Source organism: Crinia signifera, chromosome 5 (assembly GCF_055691185.1).
Source record: "Crinia signifera chromosome 5, ASM5569118v1, whole genome shotgun sequence".
Taxonomy (NCBI): Eukaryota; Metazoa; Chordata; class Amphibia; order Anura; family Myobatrachidae; genus Crinia; species Crinia signifera.
The window spans coordinates 38,834,358-38,857,279 of record NC_139221.1 but is presented as its reverse complement, the minus strand read 5'-3'; the positions used below and the strand labels follow the sequence as shown (position 1 = coordinate 38,857,279).

Sequence of the window (22,922 nt, the reverse complement as noted above, 5' to 3'; positions counted from 1 at the left end):
TCCACTTAGATTCCGTACACTGTCTAGCAAAAATATTTTCTATTGTACATGTAGATATGTAGTAGGCAATGAACGTATAAATCTTAATTGAGAAAAAAAATATAATCACCTAATCACCCCAATAATAGGGGACTCGGCGCACTTTCAAGCTAAGTATCAATTAGGGTATATAATATAAAGGGCAGCGTCAATATATAATTCAGTTGACCAGTGCTGGTGTTGAGGGAGCACCGGTGGCGGATTGGATATAGTACTGGTGCGCTAATTGCATTAATTCAAAATTAGCGCTTATCACAGTATCTGATATATAGCATGTCGGCCGTATGATTTAACAGTATGAACTGGCCGGTGTTCTTATACGGGAACACTAACAGCCGTTCCAAACACAGTATTCACACGCTAACCAAATGTGTTGGTAGCAGCGTTTTAACCCCTGAGTCCCTGGAGTGCGGCGTGTTCTATCGTGACACGCCGTCTCTCAATTATCAGGACTGGGTACAAAAACTGACCGGTATCGTCTCCGCAGTGTTAATCTACAGTTTGAACTTTGACAGCCGCTCTAAATATAGTGTTCACACGCTGACCACCGTATCGGTAACAGCGGTGATCACTGTACGCTGACTGAGTGTATCAGTAACAGCATTGACCCCTCAGTCCCTGGAGTACGGCGTGCTCTTTCGTGGCACGCCGTCTCTCAAATACACAGGACTGGGTGATGGTAGCTAGAAGTGCACCCTCAGCCGACGGGCTGTATGCTAATGCGCCCGCTCAAAGCCACAATATTTAAGCTAAACAGATCAAAATTTTTACATTTCAATGGGGGTGGGGGAGTGGGGATAGCCCACGAAGTGTGCGGTCGGCGTACGCTTCGCTAATGAGCTTCGTCAGTCTGGTCCTGACGAAGCTCATTAGCGAAGCGTACGCCGACCGTACACTTCGTGGGCTATCCCCACTCCCCCACCCCCATTGAAATGTAAAAATTTTGATCTGTTTAGCTTAAATATTGTGGCTTTGAGCGGGTGCATTAGCATACAGCCCGTCGGCTGAGGGTGCACTTCTAGCTACCATCACCCAGTCCTGTGTATTTGAGAGACGGCGTGCCACGAAAGAGCACGCCGTACTCCAGGGACTGAGGGGTCAATGCTGTTACTGATACACTCAGTCAGCGTACAGTGATCACCGCTGTTACCGATACGGTGGTCAGCGTGTGAACACTATATTTAGAGCGGCTGTCAAAGTTCAAACTGTAGATTAACACTGCGGAGACGATACCGGTCAGTTTTTGTACCCAGTCCTGATAATTGAGAGACGGCGTGTCACGATAGAACACGCCGCACTCCAGGGACTCAGGGGTTAAAATGCTGCTACCAACACATTTGGTTAGCGTGTGAATACTGTGTTTGGAACGGCTGTTAGTGTTCCCGTATAAGAACACCGGCCAGTTCATACTGTTAAATCATACGGCCGACATGCTATATATCAGATACTGTGATAAGCGCTAATTTTGAATTAATGCAATTAGCGCACCAGTACTATATCCAATCCGCCACCGGTGCTCCCTCAACACCAGCACTGGTCAACTGAATTATATATTGACGCTGCCCTTTATATTATATACCCTAATTGATACTTAGCTTGAAAGTGCGCCGAGTTTCCCCTATTATTGGGGTGATTATATATTTTTTCTCAATTAAGATTTATACGTTCATTGCCAACTACATATCTACATGTACAATAGAAAATATTTTTGCTAGACAGTGTACGGAATCTAAGTGGAATTTGGGAACTAGGAGTGTGGGACCCCACGTCGCAAGGATAACCTATATCCTTTTTTAATGAAATTTTGTATGTCTTTCATGTTATGTGTCATTTTATTTCGCTATATTTTTAACCAAATTAAATAAAGGTTACATTTTAATAAACTTTCTATAGGTGCACCACACAGTGACATTTCTTTTCTGTCCTGAATAAAGTATGCAATCACCCATGTCCCGTGGTAGCACACCCTCGCCTGTCAGATAAATTATATCGCAAAGCATTTATTGAGGGTTCATCTCTTTTGACTTATCATATTTTTCCTGTGCGATTACCATCCCTTTCTCCTAAGTATACCTCCCTCAGCTTTGCCAACTGCCCGGAAAGTGACCAACTCGCTGCGGCCATTCCTAGTCAGAGCTTGCACATGCGCAAACCGCCGTGGCAGAGGTCAAATTCGGTTCACTACGTGCCAAGGTTGTGTAAGAATAAGGAATTGAGGGCACTTATAATTGTTCTGTTTCTTACCAATACTTTCTGTTTCCTGGATTTCAAATTTAGTTACAGCATCCGGACAGATGGGCGGATTGTCATTGATGTCTTCAACCTTTACCTCAATTGGTAGGGGCAGTGCCACAGCGACGCCATTGTGATTTTTTGCTAGTGCATAGAAGATATACTAAAAAAACAAGAACAGTCATCATTTACTGTAGGAGTATACAATAAAAATGAACACAGGGCTTGAAATGACATGGACTGGGAAGATGTATGTCCTAGTGGAGCTGACAATTCCCTACCACATGTACACACACGTTCACACTACGGATAATTTTTGTCGAGAACCATTTAATCGCATTACTGCCTCACTGCGCTGAGGTCATTGGTTCGATTCCCATAACTGTGCAGAGTTTGTACATACTCCCCGTGCTTGTGTGGGTTTCCTGCGGGTACTGGGTAGCGGAGGAAACCCAGGCAAGGGTTTCAAACTTCACACACAGGGTCATCTTAATGAATGGGCTTAATGGGCAGCTGCCCTAGGGCCCACAAATCTAGGGGCCTTCGTGCAGGGGTTTCTGGAGCCCAAGGGCGTAACTACCATAGGTGCAAGGGGTGCAGCTGAAGGGGCCCAGAGCTGAAGGGGCCCATATTCACAGTCTAAGTAATATATTTGACATACATTTATTACCATCAGTTGCTAAATAGGGGGCCCTTACAAACTTTTGCTATGGGGCTTATGAATATCTAGTTACACCCCTGCTGGTACCTCCGGAGTTTCCTGTGAGGCTAGTAGAGATTGCTGCCCGGCCGCTTTGGTTGTAAATGACACAAAACCCTTTACATTCCACTGAAACTGCCCTGACCAAAGTCACTAACGATCTACTATCGGCTAAATCCAAAGGCCTCTTCTCTATCCTCATCCAGCTTGATCTGTCGGCTGCCTTTGACACTGTTGACCACCCTCTCCTGCTCAACACCCTCCGCTCCTTTGGCATCACTGGCACGGTCTTCTCCTGGTTCACATCATACCTCTCTGATCGCTCCTTCTCCGTCTCCACTCCGAGCTCCTCCTCTCCTACTACCCCGCAGCCAGTCGGTATTCCCCAAGGGTCAGTCCTTGGCCCTCTCCTCTTCTCCCTCTACACCACCTCTCTGGGCACCCTCATCAGCTCCTATGGTTTTCATTGCCACCTTTATGCTGATGATACCCTAATCTATCTCTCCTCCCCCGACTTATCCCCATCACTCCTGTCCAAGGTCTCCGAATGCCTCATGGCCATCTCAGCCTGGATGACCCAACGCTTCCTTAAACTAAACATGGCTAAAACTGAACTTCTAATCTTCCATCCCCCGAAAACATCCCCTCTTCTCCCACTATCTCCATCAGCATTGGTGAAACCGAGATCACGTCCACTGACCAAACGCGCTGCCTTGGTGTCATCATTGACTCCTCCCTCTCTTTCACCCCCCACATTCGTGCTCTCTCACAGTCTTGCCGCTTTCACCTACGCAACATCTCACGCATCAGACCATTCCTCTTCACTGACGCGACCAAAATTCTCATTCACTCTCTTGTCATCTCCCGCCTTGACTACTGCAACATCCTTCTCTCTGGGCTACCTCTCAACCGCCTCGCACCTCTCCAATCCATTCTTAACGCTGCTGCTAGGCTCATCTTCCTCTTCCGCCGCTCTACCTCCGCCTCCCCCCTCTGTCTATCTCTTCACTGGCTCCCCATTCCTTTCCGAGTTCTCTTTAAACTCCTCACCACCACCTACAAGGCTCTCTCCTTCTCCACCGCTCCTCACTGATCTCTATCCACACTCCCTCCCGTCCTCTTCGCTCCATCACTGACCGCCGACTGACCTCTCACCTAATCACCTCCTCCCACTCCCGTGTCCAAGACTTCTCTCGCGCTGCCCCCCTGCACTGGAACAACCTTCCGCCACCCATCAGGCTTTCTGATTCCCTTACCTCCTTCAAACGCTCCCTCAAAACCCACTTTTTTCGACTAGCCTATCCCTCCTCCTAACCTCTTTTGATCCTCCTATCCTGCCTCCGTTCCCCTCCGTTCCTACTTATCCTATTGTTTTTCGTTCGTCCACCCACCTATTTTTAGTATGTTAACTCTTAAGAGTAGGGTCCTCCTTCCACACGTACTCACCTTACCTCTTTACCTCACCTGTGCTCCTGTCCTGTTCTTCCCTTCCTCTACTTCATCTTCAGTCTCCTCGACAATTTTGACACCTACTTCTGAACTGATGCTGATTTTAGTTCTACCAGCTATACCCCTATTTATAATGTATTTTTCAACACACCCTGTACGTAACCTTGTAATTAGTTTTTTGTTTGCTATGTACGGCGCTGCGGACACTTTGCGGCGCCTTATAAATAAACGTACTACTACTTCTACTACTACTACTACTACAAAATCAGAGCTGCTGGGAAACATTCTCTACCGGCCAACAGCCAAACAGTTACTGGGTTGGAGCCATTGTGGAAATCCGACCCATGACCTCAGTGCTGAGAGGCCTATAAGCCCTGAGCCTTTTAGGGGCCCCATTACAACAGTACAAATTAATCAAGCTTTCTTAAATTATTTAGAAAAGATAGAATGATCTTTTGCTCGATTGGTTTCTATGGGCTAGCTGTTATTGCAGCAGTGTTTGTGCGTCACCATGTTACCGTAATAGATTCCAATTATCATACTTATTTTTACTGTACAAAAGGTGATATGTGTTACCTCGTCATGTTCCTCTCTGTCCAGCGGCCCTGTTACATTGATATCTCCATTCTGATCAATGGAAAAGGGGAACCTCTGAAATTTTTCTCGTTGGTGCAGTTCGTATATGACACTGTCATCATTCCACCTGACCTAGATCATACAGAACAATCGTTGTTACTCTCTGCTTTGGGTTGTACCATCTCTGTATTGGTTATTTCAGTCATTTTACAAGTACAGGTTTTCCATGTTTGAAAAAATCCAATATCCAAAATATTCTGAAATTCCAAAATAAATGAGCGCCTCACCTGTGCTTTCTGACGGGTGAGTGTACACAGACTTTATTTTATTCTTGAAAATATAAAAGTTCTAGTATATAATTTACCTCCGCACTATGATGATAATTCAGACCTGCTAGCAAGGATGCATTGATTCGGAGCCTAGCGGTTTACACCGCTCTGGCGGATGCACGCATCCCCTGCATCCCGAATCCCCTCGCTACGCTTCAAACGGATGTGCAAGCTTACACACCCGCTCACAAGCACGCGCACAGAAGAAAATGAATCATTTGATGGTTATGACTTATCCTCTGCTCGCAGCCGAAAGGTAGCCCAGGACTTACTTTTCGGCTGCACGGTATTGTCCGAATTGGGTGCGGACGCTGACGTCATGTGACGTCTTAATACAATTTTGGTTTTATTTATTTGTTTAGCCAAAATGATGCATATTAGTGAAAGCCATCTGAAAAGAGAGACTGTGGTGAAATATTTGCCTATATGTAATTATATGTTACCTACAGTCTGGGTTCACCATGCGTCTGTAACAAGGTGTGGGTGGGGACAGTTACCCTCTAGAGTTTATTGGTCAGCTTACTAATACCCCTTTTATACCGTCGCAATAACCCGTGTTTTTCCCTCGTGGACCCGGGTGCAATTACGCTGGACTTCTACCCAGGTCCTGACCAGGGTGGAACATGGACAGGACCTGGGTAGTGGGCAGAGTAAACGGGTATGCCGGGTCGTCCGACCCTTCTCCCGTTTACAGCAATGGGGATGCCCAACCTCCGGACCGCAGCGTCCTGTGGTCGGTATGGAAGTTGGGCGGGGGGCGCACACAGCCTCCGCTGCTGTCTGCTGTACTGTGCAGACAGCAGCGGAGGCAGGGAGGAGGTGAATGGATGCCTGTGTGCAACATCCATTCACCTTGCGGATGGGGGCTAGGTTGGGGGGGGGGTGCATGGAGGATGTGGGCAGCCCAGCAAGTTTCCTTGGTGCTGGGCTTGCCCCAAGCATGGATGTCCGGGGCCCTGGCGCAGCGATCGGCGGTCCCGGCGCTTGGAGATGATGTCACCTCCAAGCACCGCCCCGTTTACACTGCAGGTCGGCACCACAATGTAAACGATGCAAATCCTGCATCCGACCTGGCTTGGAACCGAGTTCCAAATACTGGGTCGGATCTGGGATTTTGGTGTAAAAGGGGTATTACAGTAATCCCACTGTGTTTATACCTTGTACCACATTTATTAAGAATTCATTAGCAGATCTCCAAGAGTGAACAGGTTAAATGCTGTCCCGTAACAAAGCTTTAATGGAATCAGCGCTCAGGCAGCCTTGGCACTTGCAACACACGTCTGGTTACATTTTCCATTGCGTGGATCATTTTACAAACTCTGCTCTCAAATACCAAAACATTGCTCCCAGTCCCTGCACTAACCCTGTATACCGTAAGACACGTGTGCCGCCTCGCTCAGGCACACTCAGCGCACACTCGCAGCACTTCCGGGACATTATACATGGGTTTATAGTAATAGCGGCCTTTGCAATATAGTCATTTTGGAATTAGGTTCAACATCGCATTATTCTAAAAACAGAATCTAGACAATGGGCGGGATTTAATGTGATGCGATTTTATCGCACTTTCCGAAATCGCACCATATCGCAAATTCGCATCCTATAAAATGTGCGATTTTAAAAAAACATGCGAAAATTGCAGTTTTTGTAAAACAATGCCCCCCCCCCCCCCCCAAAAAAAAATCTCACCCAATAAGTTGACAGTCAACGTGATTTTTTTAAACTTTTGTATCCGTAGACCGCGATTGGGAGCAGCACATTTTGCCAAGCCCAGCGGTACTGTAGCGAGGCACCGTACCCAAAGCATTGCAAGCAAAGCAAGTCGTTTGACAGGATGCGTTAAACTAATTGGGGATACATGTTATCAAATCTACAGTACAAATTGACACCGAAACACTTGAAAAACCCAGTGGCGGATCCAGAGGTGGGGCTGCAGCACAGTTCAAAAATTCAAATAGGGGAGGCAAAGCAGTGCCACCAACTGCCATTTCAAACCAACTCACTGGCAGTTGGTGAAGTTCCCTAGTTGAAATTTGGACTCGCTTTCCGCCATCCAGTCCAGTAGCACATGCAGCATTTACGATCCGCTGCTGCATCTTAAGAAGCAGCATCGGATCACTCTGCATGAACATCAGCAATCTTAGCAACCTCTTAATTAATCGGGATAGCTGGGGAACTCAGGCTGCAGAGGCCCATAAATCTGCTTTACGGAGGTAGACACTGGCTTCGGCACAAATACAAAATAAAGACAACATACATTGATTCTTGTCGCCACCCACTGCCCGCCAACAAACGTCACTGCGGCTTGGGGGCACTACATCCTATGATGCAGAACACAATCTGCACATGCGCAGAACGGGACCTGGGTATGCGCAGCACAGAAAACATGGGAGATGTACGTACAGGGATGGCCATCTGTGCCTTTGCCATCGATGGTTGCCATCGATGGCAAAAGTGCACATGGCCATCAATAGTGTAAAACTATGCAATGGGGGACCATAGATAGTTTTACATATCGATGGCCATCTATTCTGTGCGAATGATTGGCCTGTGGGCCAAGCAAAACACATGGGCAGGGCTTCGCAGGTGCCGGGGGTGGAGCTATACTCCGTTCGGTTTTGCTGTGCCATCAATGTAGGGAAACCATCTGTTTCTCCCCATCGATGGCAAAAGTATTCGACATCGGCCATAAACCATCGATGATTTTGAATCATCGATGGTCGATGGCCATCCCTATGTACGTATACTATCCGTTTGCAAATGCTACCATCTCTTTACTTCTCAATACTTATACTAGATGTAACCACCTCATACAAGAGCCTGTACCTGGGCAATTTTCATGGGGTGAGAAGCGGTGGAGTTTTCCACGATAGTGACCGGATTTGGCTTCTTCCAGAGATTCTCTGCTACTAAGATCGTCACCTTGGAATTATTAGTGAAGGGTTTCTCCGCTGAGTCCGATACGCTTAAAAGAAGATCATATTTCTCATTTGCCTTCATATTGAGGCTTCCTGCAGACAGAGAGAACAGAAAGGGTCATGAGTTAGTTCAGTGGTTCCCAAACTTTTTTGAATAACGGCACCCTAGAGTATCAGAATTTTTTTCACGTTACCCCTAGGCCAAAATTTAAGAAAAAAATATGAAATGAAATAAGTTGCACTAATATGTCATCCTTAGGTCCAGTTATGTGGTGAGGAACATGATTCACTTCTGTTTATCGACATATTTTATAATTGGAAGTCACAAGCACTGATTTTCCTTATTACATTGACCATATATAATTTGAATTAGTCCTGGACCACCAACCAGGGCACCCCTGCAGGTGCTCCGCGGCACCCCTGGGAGCCACGGCACACAGTTTGGGAACCACTGAGTTAGTTACAATACCTGGCACATATATGGAACCTGTGCCATAATGACAAGATGTTACCATTACGGCTTGGGGGTATGGGTCATAGGGTCGACTATAAGAGGGTTGAAAGTCATTAGGTCAAGAGGCCATAGGTTGACACTTGCAAAAAAGTCAACATGGCTTAAGTCGACAGGGTCGAAAGGTTTATACAAGTAATAGGCTGACGTGTTTTCATGGTTTTTGGAGTCTATGTTGACAATCGACATGCACACCGTATAAGTGTACCCCGTGATTTAGGCACGGTGCCTCGCTGCGCTTGGCACACCATGATATTCTCCCTCTATGTTCACTTGTATAGTGAACAATGAAAAAATACCTGTTTTGGCAAAAATTTGAAAAACGCATGTCAACCTTTTTCATGTTGACCTATTGCTTGTGTCAACCCTTTGACCAGGTCGACCGAAGGTATGTCAACCTGTCGACCAATAGTGGTCCCACCAACGGCATCCCTACACTACCACTGGACTTCTCAGTATGGACTATTCACTTATTTATGTTGGAGGAGATCTTTTAATTATGGAATACCCGATATATGTAGTTTAGATAGGCATGTTTTTTGCATACCTCCCAACTATCTTGATTAAAGAGGGACAGTCCCGCTATTTGAAGACTGTCCCGATGTCCATCCTGCGGGTGCCAGTGTCCAGCGGATGGAAGGGCAGATGGTTGGGGGGGAGCAGGAGAGCATGCTCTGCTCAGCACGGCATCTCTTTAGTGCATGGAGGGAGCCGCGGGCTGCCCAGCTGCTAGGGGAGCGCTGAACACAGCCTTGAAAATGATGGAAATGGGGGTTGCGGCCAAAGGCCCCATCCCCTCTGACCAAGGTCCCACCCATCCATCAGTAGTCCTTCAGCAGGGCATGTCCTGATTTGAGAATTACAGCAGTTGGGGGTATGTCTTTTGAGTTGTGTAGCATAGGCATCAACGGGTGTGGTGAGACTCGGTGCGCACCCTTTGTACTCCACGCATGCTTCTGGTGCCCAAAAACGGTGTGGCCTAACTTAAAGTAAAGCAGGGCTGCCGACTCTCCCGGAATGGCCGGGAGTCTCCCGAAAATCGGGACCCCCTCCCGGCCCCCCGGAAGGGTGGGCAACCCTCCGGATTCAGGCCCCCCCCCCCCTGTATCGCGGCATTAAAATGCCGCAATCCTCGGGTCTCAGAGGAGGGGGTGGAGCTAAAATGACACAATCGCGTCATTTTAGCCCCGCCCACTCCACGGAGATCCGTAAATTCGGCAGTTTGCCATCATGGGGGTGGGGCTGAGCGGCTGCTGGAACTCTACTCTCCGGGCTTCTCCCGGAGAGGAGAATTATAAAGTCGGCAACCCTGAAGTAAAGTGGCCTTGCTGGGACTCCCGATTACATCACTCTAGAGGCATGCCAAGTATCCCCTGAGAAACTGGGCTCTGGTTTGCTTCATCACATATGGCAGTAAATACATAATTATTCAAACTTGTCTACCCTTCCAGAATGGCTGGGGTGCTCTCGAATATCGGGTCCCCCTCCCAACACCCCCGGATGTACCTATGTAGCCACCACACCCCAGAGCTTCTGAAACTTTCCAAACCCTGTCCATTGTTTTACTGCATGATGCCATTCCCCGGCAATGACCTCACATGGGTTAACAATGAATATAGTACAATCTAAATTTCAATACTATAAGGTGTTATAAAGACGTCACATTAGGCCCAATGTAGTTGCATTTGGGATTCTGGAAGTGATGATGTTTCAATCATTTAGGCCCAAGATTTAAAGAGGCAATGTGCCAAATGTAAGAGCCTACATATGCAGCAGCTGTGCAGATTGCGGGCTTCAGATGTTTTTTTTAAAAGGGGAAATCATTTAAAAGGCATGGTTTTGCCTTGCACATGATTGCCCCTTTAACAAGAGTTTGGCCGACATCCCGTCCAACTGCGGAACACAAAGGTAATTACATTTAGCCCCATGACTTTAAAGGTTTTGTTTTAGAAATATCTGCGTTTAAAACTTCTGTAAAAGAGAACAAGTGACGGCTAGTCGTGAGAGATAATAAATGATTAGGATGGGGCACACAGACTGAATAAGGCACTGAAGTTTAAGCGGGTAATAGGAGGGGGGGGATGATATAGCAGGGAAAAATGGAAAGGAATGGATGGAGGGGTGGATTGGAAAGAAAGAAGAAGGGGTGGATTGACCCGGATGGAAGGCCATACTTAAGGAGGGGGCAGGTCCGGAGAGAAGGCACAAAGAGTGGGCAGTCTGTAGAAGAGTTTATCCCACCCACCCATCCCAAGAAAACGGAGTGAATCACATCACATGCACTGTGACACATCACAGCAGGCAAAAGCACTGTGGGTCAGCCAAGGTATGGCCTCAGGAAAAACAGAGGCACCCCCCAGCCCCATGGGCATGGGGCTAAGGCACATGGTACCTCCCATAAAGGGGACCACACTAAGGAAATTGTACAAGAAGGGGGTAAGGATCTCCAAGGCCTGGTGCTGGGGGGCAAAAAGGGTAGCCCCGGGTGGTTACAGGTTTCAGTTGCGAGTAGGGGACCCTGGCCCCCAAGTCGGTTACATGACTCAGTTACAATAAGGGCTGGTGGACTGCCAGTGGCAAATGCAGGATTTTTAGAAGGGGGTTTCCAAATGTGATCCAAAATCTCCCACTCTGCAGCACATTGGAGTAAGCACAGGAGTCTGGGGGAGCGTTAACTGCCCTGAAAATTGGTCTTTTTATACACGCGATACTGTATGGAATACAATATTACTAGTTATCTGTACAGATAGTCTATAGCATGGGTGTCAAACACAAGGCCCGCCAGACCACGTCATGTGGCCCGCGCGAGGAGATAGCACGCAGGGGCAGTGTGTCTAAAACAGGAGTGCTGCGGTCCACGTCCGCGGCCGCCTTACCTGTTCCTCCACTGTCGGCGGCCATGTTCCTGTAGGCACATATGTATGCGGCTACAGAAACATGGCCGCTGGCCTCCACGGCTACGTGGAGGACGGCCCGGCCGCCTGTTCCCTCTGATGCCCGGCAGTGACAGACACTGGGTGGGGACGTCATGACGATGATGCCGCCCGCCCATGCGTCTGTAGAGAAGTAGGAGCAGGCAGGGAAGCTGGACCGGGAGTCGGGGACAGTGTGGCCGCAGCAAGCAGTGAAGAAAAGCTGGAAGCCGCAGCAGCTGCAGGACAGACGGAGAAATAGTAAGTGAGGATGAGGGTCACACTCACAATAAAAAAATATATATATCTGCTGTTTCCTGAGGTGTCCCCGTGTATAATAATAATGCCATGACACCACAGGCTGCTCCTCCTGTATAATCATTTATGTGTCATGGCATTACTTTTATTATATTATACAGGGGGAGCAGTCTGTGGTGTCATGGCATTATTATTATACAGGGGGAGCAGCCTGTGGTGTCATGGCATTATAATTATACAGGGGGACCTACAGATACAACCAGCCCTTTGAGGGTGACCAAACTGCTGATGCGGCCCCCGATGAATTTGAGTTTGACACCCCTGGTCTATAGTATAGGCTGCTTCAAATATTTAAATAAGATAAGTGGTCAGGAAACGGTTAAACATATAATAAATAAATAAAAAAACATAACAGAAACATTACTGGACTTTCTAAGCTCACAATCTCCCACTTCATGGTAAGACTCCTGTCTCTTCCTCCTGGCAGCTGCTCTCTGGTCCATTACGATGTTTGAGGGCTCAGATCCACACATACAGTAAATGCGGTAGAAGAAGCTGGTACACTGGGCATGTGCAGCAGCTCTGCTCTGTCCCTTACACTGCATGATGTGATTGCAGCTCTGTTGATCATACTATAATATTATATACCAGTGCTATTGTTGTCACAATTTAAGGCACTTGCCAAGAGGAGGGGGGTTTCCAAGCAACCAGACCCCCCCCCCCCCCGCGTTTGCTATCTTAGCCATCCAAATTAAGTCACAGTAAATTCGTAATCAAATTAATAAATTGTGACCTTTAATTTGCCATAAATATATGACTCTGGTTATTGCAGGTACGGAGGACAGAGGGAAGAGGAGGGGCTAGGCGGGGGAAGGAGGAGGAGGAGGGGGTTTGAGGGGGGCATCAAATGCTCAGAGGGTTAAAGTAGCTATTCCGACTTTCAATAAATAACTCCTTGGGACAATATTCAAATAATAAGACATCCTGCTGACACAAACACACACATACTAATACAGTCATAATCCCTGGCTGACCTTAATCTGCTTTGTGTTTGGAAACATTCAATTTATTAAATGTATCCTAGTAAAAAAATGTATGAGGCCTATAAACAGCTGGGTAACTGAGAAATATAAATATATTAGGCATTCTTTATAGCCTGAGTCGCACACACGTATGCAGCTGCTTTCCATACTGCGCACGCGTTCTAGGCTGCATATACATTACAGCAAAAGTACACACAATTAAGAGTGGTGCATATCTCAGTCATTTATCTGCGCAACACAGGACGCAGAGCGGCAGCAGACTGTCAGTGATTGACAGTAAGCTACCATCTGGGTGGCAGGGAGCGGAGGGGCCAGCAAAGGGATCTATTCAGGAGGAGGGCAGGGATCTATGTCATAGAACAGTGATTTCCTAGTCTGTGCAATGGGTGGCTTGCACAGCACCATGGGTGAGCGAGGCAGCCAGCACATATATTACAGTACATGCAATATCACCATACCTCCCAACTGTCCTGATTTGTCTCTAACCTGGGGCCGACAGTATCCCATGGTGGTAGGGGGAAGTTGGGCATCCCCCCTGCCTGTCAGAGGTGCTGTGTGTAAGCGCAAAGTGTCTATTTAGGGAGATGATGCAATTTGTAGACCATGCCTCTTTACCGTGGGGCCACACCCCCAAATTTTGGCTGCGCGCAAGGGTCCGGACCACCAAATCTTCAACGTTGGGAGGTATGCATTACACGTATATGTGCTGGCCGGGTTTCCCTGCATTCATTGTTGTCAATTAAGTAATTAATTATTACCTATTCAATGGGGCAGTTTTCGACTGGTTTTTCCACCAATTCAGGTTTGACTTTGTTTATAGTCGAAACTGCATCGGTATAAAATAGCAGAAAAAGAACGCATTTTTGACTAAAACGCAGGGATTGGCGAGTATTTCGTCGATCCACATGTGTTTTCCAACTGTGCTGATTTTTGCAACAGATGAAAAATTGTCACTTGGACTGAATAGGCTGAATGTAAATTTAACCAAAAAGCGGTGAAAAAGTGCAGAATTTCCGAGTGTCGGAGAAAAGAGCACCAATGGAATACTCCCCTTAATGTACAAGTAAATTACGGGATTAAGGGTCACATTTGACCAGCAAGGGGAGACGTTCCCTAAACCTGACAAAAACAGCCATCGGCTAATTTCATTTTCATTGACATATAACATTTGGTTAATATTTATAATAACTGTGTCCTTGGGCCAGATTCTCTAAGCTTCAAAAGTGATAAAATGGACAGTGATAAACAGCCAGCCAATCAGCTCCTGTCTGACATTTTTCAAACACAGAGTCTGTTACATGGCAGGTAGGAGCTGATTGGCTGGCTGTTTATCACTCTCCATTTTATAACTTTTGAAATTTAGAGAATCTGGCCCTATATCTTTATTTTTATTAGATAATAATATTATACATAATCTTAGATACTATAATGAAAACATACTGATAATACTGATATTCCGACATAAATCACTCTACAGTTCCCTGATGCTACATAATCCTTTGTGAAGTTATTATTGCTCCAGACACTGACATAGGACTGCAAAAGGTAAGGTAAAATAAGCCGATGAGCTGGATTAGAACCGACAATCTTCGTGTTTTATCAATGAAATACCCCCTTTTGCAGCCTAAGCAACTGAGCCAGCTGTTGGCTAGGTTTATTTTAATCTGCATGGAGCATCTTAGTTGTTAATTGACTGTTCTCTACATACCATTTATAGTGGGGGAGATTTCCCCAGTCAGGTTGTTAATCTGGAAATACAGAATCTTTTTAGGGTCCGGTATCTGTTGCATGATATGGTACACTAGTTTGGCATTGGGTGTTGTGGGGTCATCTCTGTCCGTGGCATAAACTGTGATGAATGTTATTCCTGCAGAGAAACAAACAAGATTACGTGTTACATCATAATGCTAATAACGCAAGGGGGCTGTAATGTGTATAACAATAACGCAATGCTCTTCCAGTGTTACAGAACTGAATACATCCAATACACAATGGGGGTGATCAAGTTTTGATCGGACGGGCAGAATTCGGCCCCGTTCCAATGGTGGGGGGGCCTGAGCATGTGGCCCGAACACACAATTTAGACGGGTCGTGCGCTCGATTGTGTGCACATCATATGCACATCGTGAGGTATATCGTTACAATGCGTTGTCCCGCGGCTCGAGAGGTCGATCCTCATATATATGGTATGATCCATCGGCTTTGCTTGTGGTCGTAAGCAGATTGTATGTGCTTTTAAAGCGCGTTCGATCCCTCTTATGACCTGTATACGATCTGATGTACTAATTGTGTCTCTTTGCAGATGACATTTTGTTATTTGTTTCTGACCCGGAGAGCACGCTGGATTCTCTCCAAGACCTCCACTGTCTCCCTCAACTGGCCCTTAAAGATTTGGGATCTCAGACACCCATTGCATATTTGACGGCCTATTCGCACCTAGCAGTGCGGGCAGGGGGGCGGGGGGCAACGGTGAGGGGTAGCGCCCATGGGAATGCCCAGAATTTCATAGGTGTCCCCATGAAAGCACTGGGTCTTCTCAAGCTAGTACGGCCGTGATGCGGGTGCGGGGGGGCGGGCGGCTGATGTCAGCGGACGTCAGCTACCCGCCCCCTCTTCCCATACAGGAACGCCACAAATCTTAGGTCTGGGAGCCCGAGAGAAATCGTTCGATGGTCAGCGACCATCGAATGATTTCACGCCCGCACGCAAGGCTGTGAATGGATGTTTATGCTAAACATTCATTTGCATGCGTGCAGGGAAATGGGCGTGGGAAAGGGGGTGGGTATTTGTGCAGGTGGAGGGCAGCGTTTAGATGACCCGCAAAGCTGTGAGTTTTGCAGCTTTGTGGGTCAACCAGAATGACCTCCATTGTCTCAGGCGATATGAGCACCATGGCAAAGCCATTTGGATATGTAGGTGACTGCTGGGGGGGACATGAGACGAAGGCTACTCTTTACCTCACCAGTGCTCCTGCCCTGTTCTTCCCTTCCTCTACTTCATCTTCAGTCTCCTCGACAATTTTGACACCTACTTCTGAACTGTTGCTGATTTTAGTTCTACCAGCTATACCCCTATTTATACTGTATTTTTCAACACACCCTGTACATTACCTTGTAATTTTTTTTTTTGTTTGCTATGTACGGCGCTGCGGACACTTTGCGGCGCCTTATAAATAAACGTACTACTACTACATATGAACACATTCGCGTTTCAAACTTACCTGGTCGAGATAGTTCCCTGACTTCAGCATTATATTGGGACTGGTTGAAGGCCGGGACATGGTTATTGATATCATCCACTATAATTGTAACAGCAAATGGACCTTCAACGAGCGATCCTCCGGAATCAACAGTTTTCACCTACAAATAAAAAATACTTGCTCTAATATAACACATACTGTAGTGCAGCAAGCAAGAAGCATCTGACAGCGAGGGAGATTTATCAAAGCTTGGAGAGAAATGAGTTAGGAGAGATAAAGCACTGACCAATCAGCTTCTAACTTATACAGACTGTTTTAAAACATGACAGAAATTTAAAGTGACCACACAGAGCCGACACTCAGCTCTTTGTCCAAGCACCAAAATTGGTGTGTGTCTAAAGGCGATTTGAGCCTGATTTCACCCGATTCTGGCTGATCTGGCTGACAAATCTTGTGAAATTGGCCCAAATCACACATCAGAACAGAGGTCAGACAGACTGCACTTAAGATGTATGTACAGCCGCCAACGGCTAAAAGGCACTTGCGAAGTAATGCATCCAATATGGTTCTGAGGTATGTGTCAGTGGTGCCGCACTGCTGGCACACACACTTATCTGTAAAGCAGAAAGGAGCCAGACAGGAGAGGCGCTCTCCCTGCTCTGCATCCACAGTGTGTGGCAGATGACAGACTGCAGGCAGGAGATTAGAAAAAAAAAAACATACAAAAGAATTGGCGGCCACTGATTGGCTGAGAGAGTTCTCCAGCCATTCTTTTACATGCTTTTTTTTATTCTCCTGCTCCCTACTTCTAGCTCCCTGGGAGTTACATGCAATTTATCTCATGTAAAAAAAATGGCACATCAAGTGCCAAATCGTAAATGAGCCTCCTGGGGAGCTGTGGGGGAACTCAGGGAAATTGGGACCTTAGGAGATGTCAGCCTTGTGCCTTAACACAAAACTTGAATAGAAACTCTGCAGCACTTCCTTCCTGTCACTCCAAATTATCATCTCATTTGGGGGACAACACTTCATAGGGCATGCACCCCAATAAGCTTAAAGGGTGACATTTAATGGGATGAGATAGAGATGACTTTTGCAATTTTTAGTCAAAAAATATTTGAATTCGCACGTTTTTTCGAAATCGCCAACTTAATAGGATGTGAATTGTGGTAAAAATTGCACTTTTTGCTACAAAAATTGCACATTCTGAACTGTCGATTTTTCAACACACTTCAATTTGCATCCAGATGTTTTCCCATTAGAAAAGTATACAATTCTCAAATTTATTGAGATGCGATTTTTGGTAAACGTTACTAAAAAACACAAATTGATCAGGTTCTGACAGATGATTTTGACAGAGCCATGCACAGATCAGTGTGATCTGTGCATGGTTCTGTCTTAAAAAATGTGTCAAACTTAAAATTGAAAAAAAAAATGGCGTGGGGTCCCCCTACCTGTGCATAACCAGCCCCAGCCCCGGCTCGGACCTGATTCCAAAAATATGGGAGACAAAAACCGTAGGGGTCCCCCATATTTCTGAAACCAGCCCCCTGAAACCAGTGATGGATCAACATCATAGTTACTGAACTAAAAGGATGAATTAAGGTTTCTGAATGCCGCTAATGAATTTGTTGTTTTGTGCTAACTTCCCTTGGGAATGGGGTAGATTCATTTTGGGAATTGTGATATATTGGAGTATAAATGTAAGTGCCAGTTATAAGGGTGTCACTGTAATATTGAACAATATACAGTGCATACTTACTGGGATTATTATTATATTAGAATGTACATTAATGCAGAGGATTAGGATTTTATGGACATCTTAGTATACATTTGTCATTTTTGCTTTGTCATTATTTGTCATTGAGCCAGACCTGGTTCCAAAAATATGGGGGACAAAAAACTGGGGCTCCCCCATATTTTGGAACCAGCATCGGGCTCCAACAGCCCACGATGTCATGTGAGAGCCGGGAGACGCCCACTGTGACTGGTCAACTTTGGACGGGGTACCTGGGGAAGTGGGGAGCCCCTCAATAAAGCGGTACCCCCAGGCTTCACCTTTCAATCTTTTTACAGGTGAACTACAAGTCCAAGGGGGCCCATTAATGCCCTGCATGCTGGGACTTGTGGATGCAGGGGAGGCCTGCTGGGACTTGTAGTTTGACTGTAAAATGTAATGTTTTTTTAATTTAATTTTACACGTATCAGCCGGATGTCCACCCCCTAGGGATGCTGGGGACAGCCCGGGCTTCAGCCCTGGATGGGTGAAATGTGGGGGGGAACCCTTTTATTGAGGGGGTCTCCACTCGACCAGGTAACCCGTCCAAGGCTACCAGGTGACCATGGTAAGGCTGGGGGACCCTACATAAAATGTATCCCGGCTGTGGCATGACAACGCGAGCTGTGGGAGCCCGGTGCTGGTTCTAAAATATGGGGGAACTCTATGCTTTTTGTCCCCTGTATTTTTGGAACCAGGTTTGGCTCAGGGGCTGGTTATGCTCAGGAGGGGGGACCCCATGCCATTTTTTTACTAAATACTGCACACTATAATGTCTTAAAAAATTGCAAATGTCTAAAAATTTGCACATTATCATTACATTACACCATATTGCAATTTTCACCCGCAAATTCACATCCCATTAAATAAACAATTTTTTCCGAAAAATTAGCGATTTCGGAAAATTCGATTAATAATTTCAGAACCTTACTAAAAATCTATCCCATTAGATGTCACAAAAAAAAGCTGATCTTTATATTATATGAAACATCAGAGTCGACCTAAAGCAAAAATGACAAATGTATAATAAGATGCCCATAAAAATCTTAATCATCTGCATTAATGTACATAAAAAAAAATCGGTACTTGTGTATTATCACGGCGCCCACTAAACAATTTGCTTTTCTGCTTAGGAAAATCGCATTGCATGGGCCATTTTAGTGTCGTGCGATTTTCCTATGTAATTTATTCACTGCTCTCTCAGCCCTGGGGTATCGCATCACACGGCATTGCACCTCCCGCAAAATCGCAATACCTATACCATCAAATGATTGTATGACATACAATGATATTTTAGGGGGCCCCCCCCCACTATCAACACCACCCCGAGCAGCAGCGATCGCATGTGATTTTGCAATGCGATGCAATGCCCCGTGGGCTGAGAGAGCAGTGAATAAATGACAGTAAAAAATCGCATCGCATTGCATGACCCTTAAATGGCCGATGCAATACGATGCGATTTCCCTACGGTGCCGTACGTAGCAAAACTGGGCGCCGTGATAATACACAAGTACCAAAAAATCTAATGTAATAATAGCAACCATAGGTAAATAATAGGATAAAAGATTAAGAAAGTGAGAGAATTGGTAAGAAATCTACAGCTTTTTTAAAGCGGCAATCATTTACAAATCAAACTAGTTTTGCAGTGTAAATGATTGCCGCTTTAAAAAAGCTGTAGATTTCTTACCAAATCTCTCACTTTCTGAATCTCTCATCCTATTACATTTCCACCCATGATGTTGATCCAGCACATTGCAGCAAATTGATTGTTATTTACTCATTTGGGAGTTCTATTTTACATGGGATGTCACTATGGGCAAACAATCAGAATCTACTACTTATTTATTTAGCACCTTCTCGAAGATAATAGATAGTATCTAATTGGTTGCCCATAGCGACATTCCATCTGAAATAGAACTAACATCTTAGTCAATGTCAGTCAGTGCTCCAGCTGTTATTACTACCTGCAGTTTGTGTTCCGGTCTTTTCTCCCAGTCCAGCATCCCCACTGTGCGCAGCCATCCATCGTCAGGCAGAATATCAATTAGGCCATCTTTTTCACCATCCAGCACAAACTTTACAGACCTGGCATTACTTCTCTGAAACTGGTAATAAGAAAACATGCCAACAAGAGGTGTTAATCCAGGGGTCAGGGAACTTTTTTTTACCTTTTACCCCAAAAATATATTTATATACGCCAACGTTAACCCCTTGATTTGAAAGGAAGGAAATCATATAATTGTAATACACATTGTACCCCCAGAAATTATTGATATATCCTGCTAATACGGTACACAGCCTGGCAGCAATTGATGATGATCACCATGTATGGCTGTGTGTGGTACAAAATGTGTACCACACACAGGATGCTCTTCATAAAAATATGGGGGAACCCTATTTTTTTATCACCCGTATTTTGTAACCAGGGGTCCAAGAGCCCAATGCTGGTTTCTCAAATAAGGGGGGACCCTACTTGATTTTTCCCTAAGGGCCCAGTAGCTGTTTATACTTGTTTGAGGAGACCCCACAAAGTTTTTTGTTTTTATTATATATTTTATTTAAAAAATGTACCCAAAGAAGCCTGCACAGTTCGTTTTATATGTCCATCCACCATTATTATTCGTTTTATATGTTCATCCACCATTATTCGTTTTATATGTTCATCCGCCATTATTCATTTTATATGTCCATCCACCATTATTCGTTTTATATGTCCATACTCCATTATTCGTTTTATATGTTCATCCACCATTATTCGTTTTATATGTTCATCCACCATTATTCGTTTTATATGTCCATCCTCCATTATTCGTTTTATATGTCCATCCACCATTATTCGTTTTATATGTCCATCCTCCATTATTTGTTTTATATGTTCATCCACCATTATTCGTTTTATATGTTCATCCACCATTATTCGTATTATATGTTCATCCACCATTATTTCTTTTATATGTCCAATCTCCATTATTCATTTTATATGTCCATCCACCATTATTCGTTTTATATGTCCATCCTCCATTATTCGTTTTATATGTCCATCCTCCATTATTCGTTTTATATGTCCATCCTCCATTATTCGTTTTATATGTTCATCCATCATTATTCGTTTTATATGTTCATCCGCCATTATTCATTTTATATGTCCATCCTCCATTATTCGTTTTATATGTTCATCCACCATTATTCGTTTTATATGTTCATCCACCATTATTCGTTTTATATGTCCATCCTCCATTATTCGTGTTATATGTTCATCCATCATTATTCGTTTTATATGTTCATCCGCCATTATTCATTTTATATGTCCATCCTCCATTATTCGTTTTATATGTTCATCCACCATTATTCGTTTTATATGTTCATCCACCATTATTCGTTTTATATGTCCATCCTCCATTATTCGTTTTATATGTCCATCCACCATTATTCGTTTTATATGTCCATCCTCCATTATTTGTTTTATATGTTCATCCACCATTATTCGTTTTATATGTTCATCCACCATTATTCGTTTTATATGTCCATCCTCCATTATTCGTTTTATATGTCCATCCTCCATTATTCGTTTTATATGTTCATCCATCATTATTAGTTTTATATGTTCATCCGCCATTATTCATTTTATATGTCCATCCTCCATTATTCGTTTTATATGTTCATCCACCATTATTCGTGTTATATGTCCATCCTCCATTATTCGTTTTATATGTTCATCCACCATTATTCATTTTATATGTCCATCCTCCATTATTCGTTTTATATGTTCATCCACCATTATTTGTTTTATATGTTCATCCACCATTATTTCTTTTATATGTCCAATCTCCATTATTCGTTTTATATGTTCATCCTCCATTATTCGTTTTATATGTCCATCCTCCATTATTCGTTTTATATGTCCATCCGCCATTATTCATTTTATATGTCCATTTGCTTGAGGATTTTCTGTGGTACTCGTTTGTGGTGAGGCAGCAGGGACTGTGCTTACGCCTTGTTTGTTCCTTAGAATACTGTTCCTTAGTGCTTTTACCACTATATTGCATTGTATCTAGTATAGATAGCATACAATGCACTACAGCACAGTACTAGATACTATACAATGTAGCACCAAAAGCACGGGCTGCACAGACTTTATGTGCTATGTGCGGGAACGCGCATCGCACTTGAAAAATGCACCGTGTATGGGCAGCTTTATACTAGTTTTTGTAAAATATATAAATAACCAGCACTATTATCTGAAAACAATGTCTACTTCTGTAAATAAAAATATTGAATTGATTGCCCTTTGGGGTAGAGGATGTGTCTCATAGAGTATTTAAATAAATCATTTTATTGGAAGAGCAATGTTTACTTAATTAATACTATAAATTTTATGCCTTATGTGGGGTGCGCACCAGAGCGATCATGATCAGATTGTGAGACGACCGTACAATGGTCGCACGATCTGTTGTAGCACACGATCTGTATACGATCCGATCACGATCTGTACCCAGTTGAAGGGATCATTTTCAAATCCTGACTGCAGCAGGTAGGATCTGCATAACGACCAGCGGGGACGCCCATCGGATCGGAATCAGATCTAAAACATGCCCAATTTACATACAATCGGTTGAGATTGTACTGAAATTAGGTGAATTGAGGCCAAATCGTTCTGGTGTGTACCCAGCAATAGTGGGAAGCAGGAGACCGGTGAGCAAACAGCCATCATACATCCTATTGCGCAAAACCTATCCTGGATTTTACTCCCTTGCATAAAGGAAACCAATAGAGTTGACACTCCCAACTTTTATGGTGCCAATAAATGAGGCTGGCTCAGGCAGGGTTACAAAACCGCTGTTATCATAAACTACAGAGCTAAGGTTTACACATAGTTTTTATATGCATGTGGGTCATAGTGTTGGGGGTTAAAGTCAGATAAAGTAAACGTTCTTTGCTTTGAATCATCACATCACAAAACCATTGGCTGGGGGATGTGT

The 22,922-nt window shown here is 44.7% G+C and overlaps 1 protein-coding gene across 1 annotated transcript in view; it reads right to left on the bottom strand.

Moving 5' to 3' along the window:
- Nucleotides 1-16,277, bottom strand: part of CDH17 (cadherin 17) — a 77,811-nt gene extending 61,534 nt beyond the window's left edge. The window contains exons 1-5 of the mRNA XM_083187051.1: nucleotides 16,188-16,277; nucleotides 14,676-14,834; nucleotides 8,152-8,336; nucleotides 4,997-5,128; nucleotides 2,284-2,434 (exon numbers count right to left, since the gene is read on the bottom strand). Of these exons, the coding sequence (XP_083043177.1) occupies nucleotides 2,284-2,434; nucleotides 4,997-5,128; nucleotides 8,152-8,336; nucleotides 14,676-14,757 (550 nt within the window). The 5' untranslated portion in view covers nucleotides 14,758-14,834; nucleotides 16,188-16,277. The remainder of the gene's footprint in view (nucleotides 1-2,283; nucleotides 2,435-4,996; nucleotides 5,129-8,151; nucleotides 8,337-14,675; nucleotides 14,835-16,187) is intronic.
- Between the last annotated feature and the right edge of the window lie 6,645 nt (nucleotides 16,278-22,922).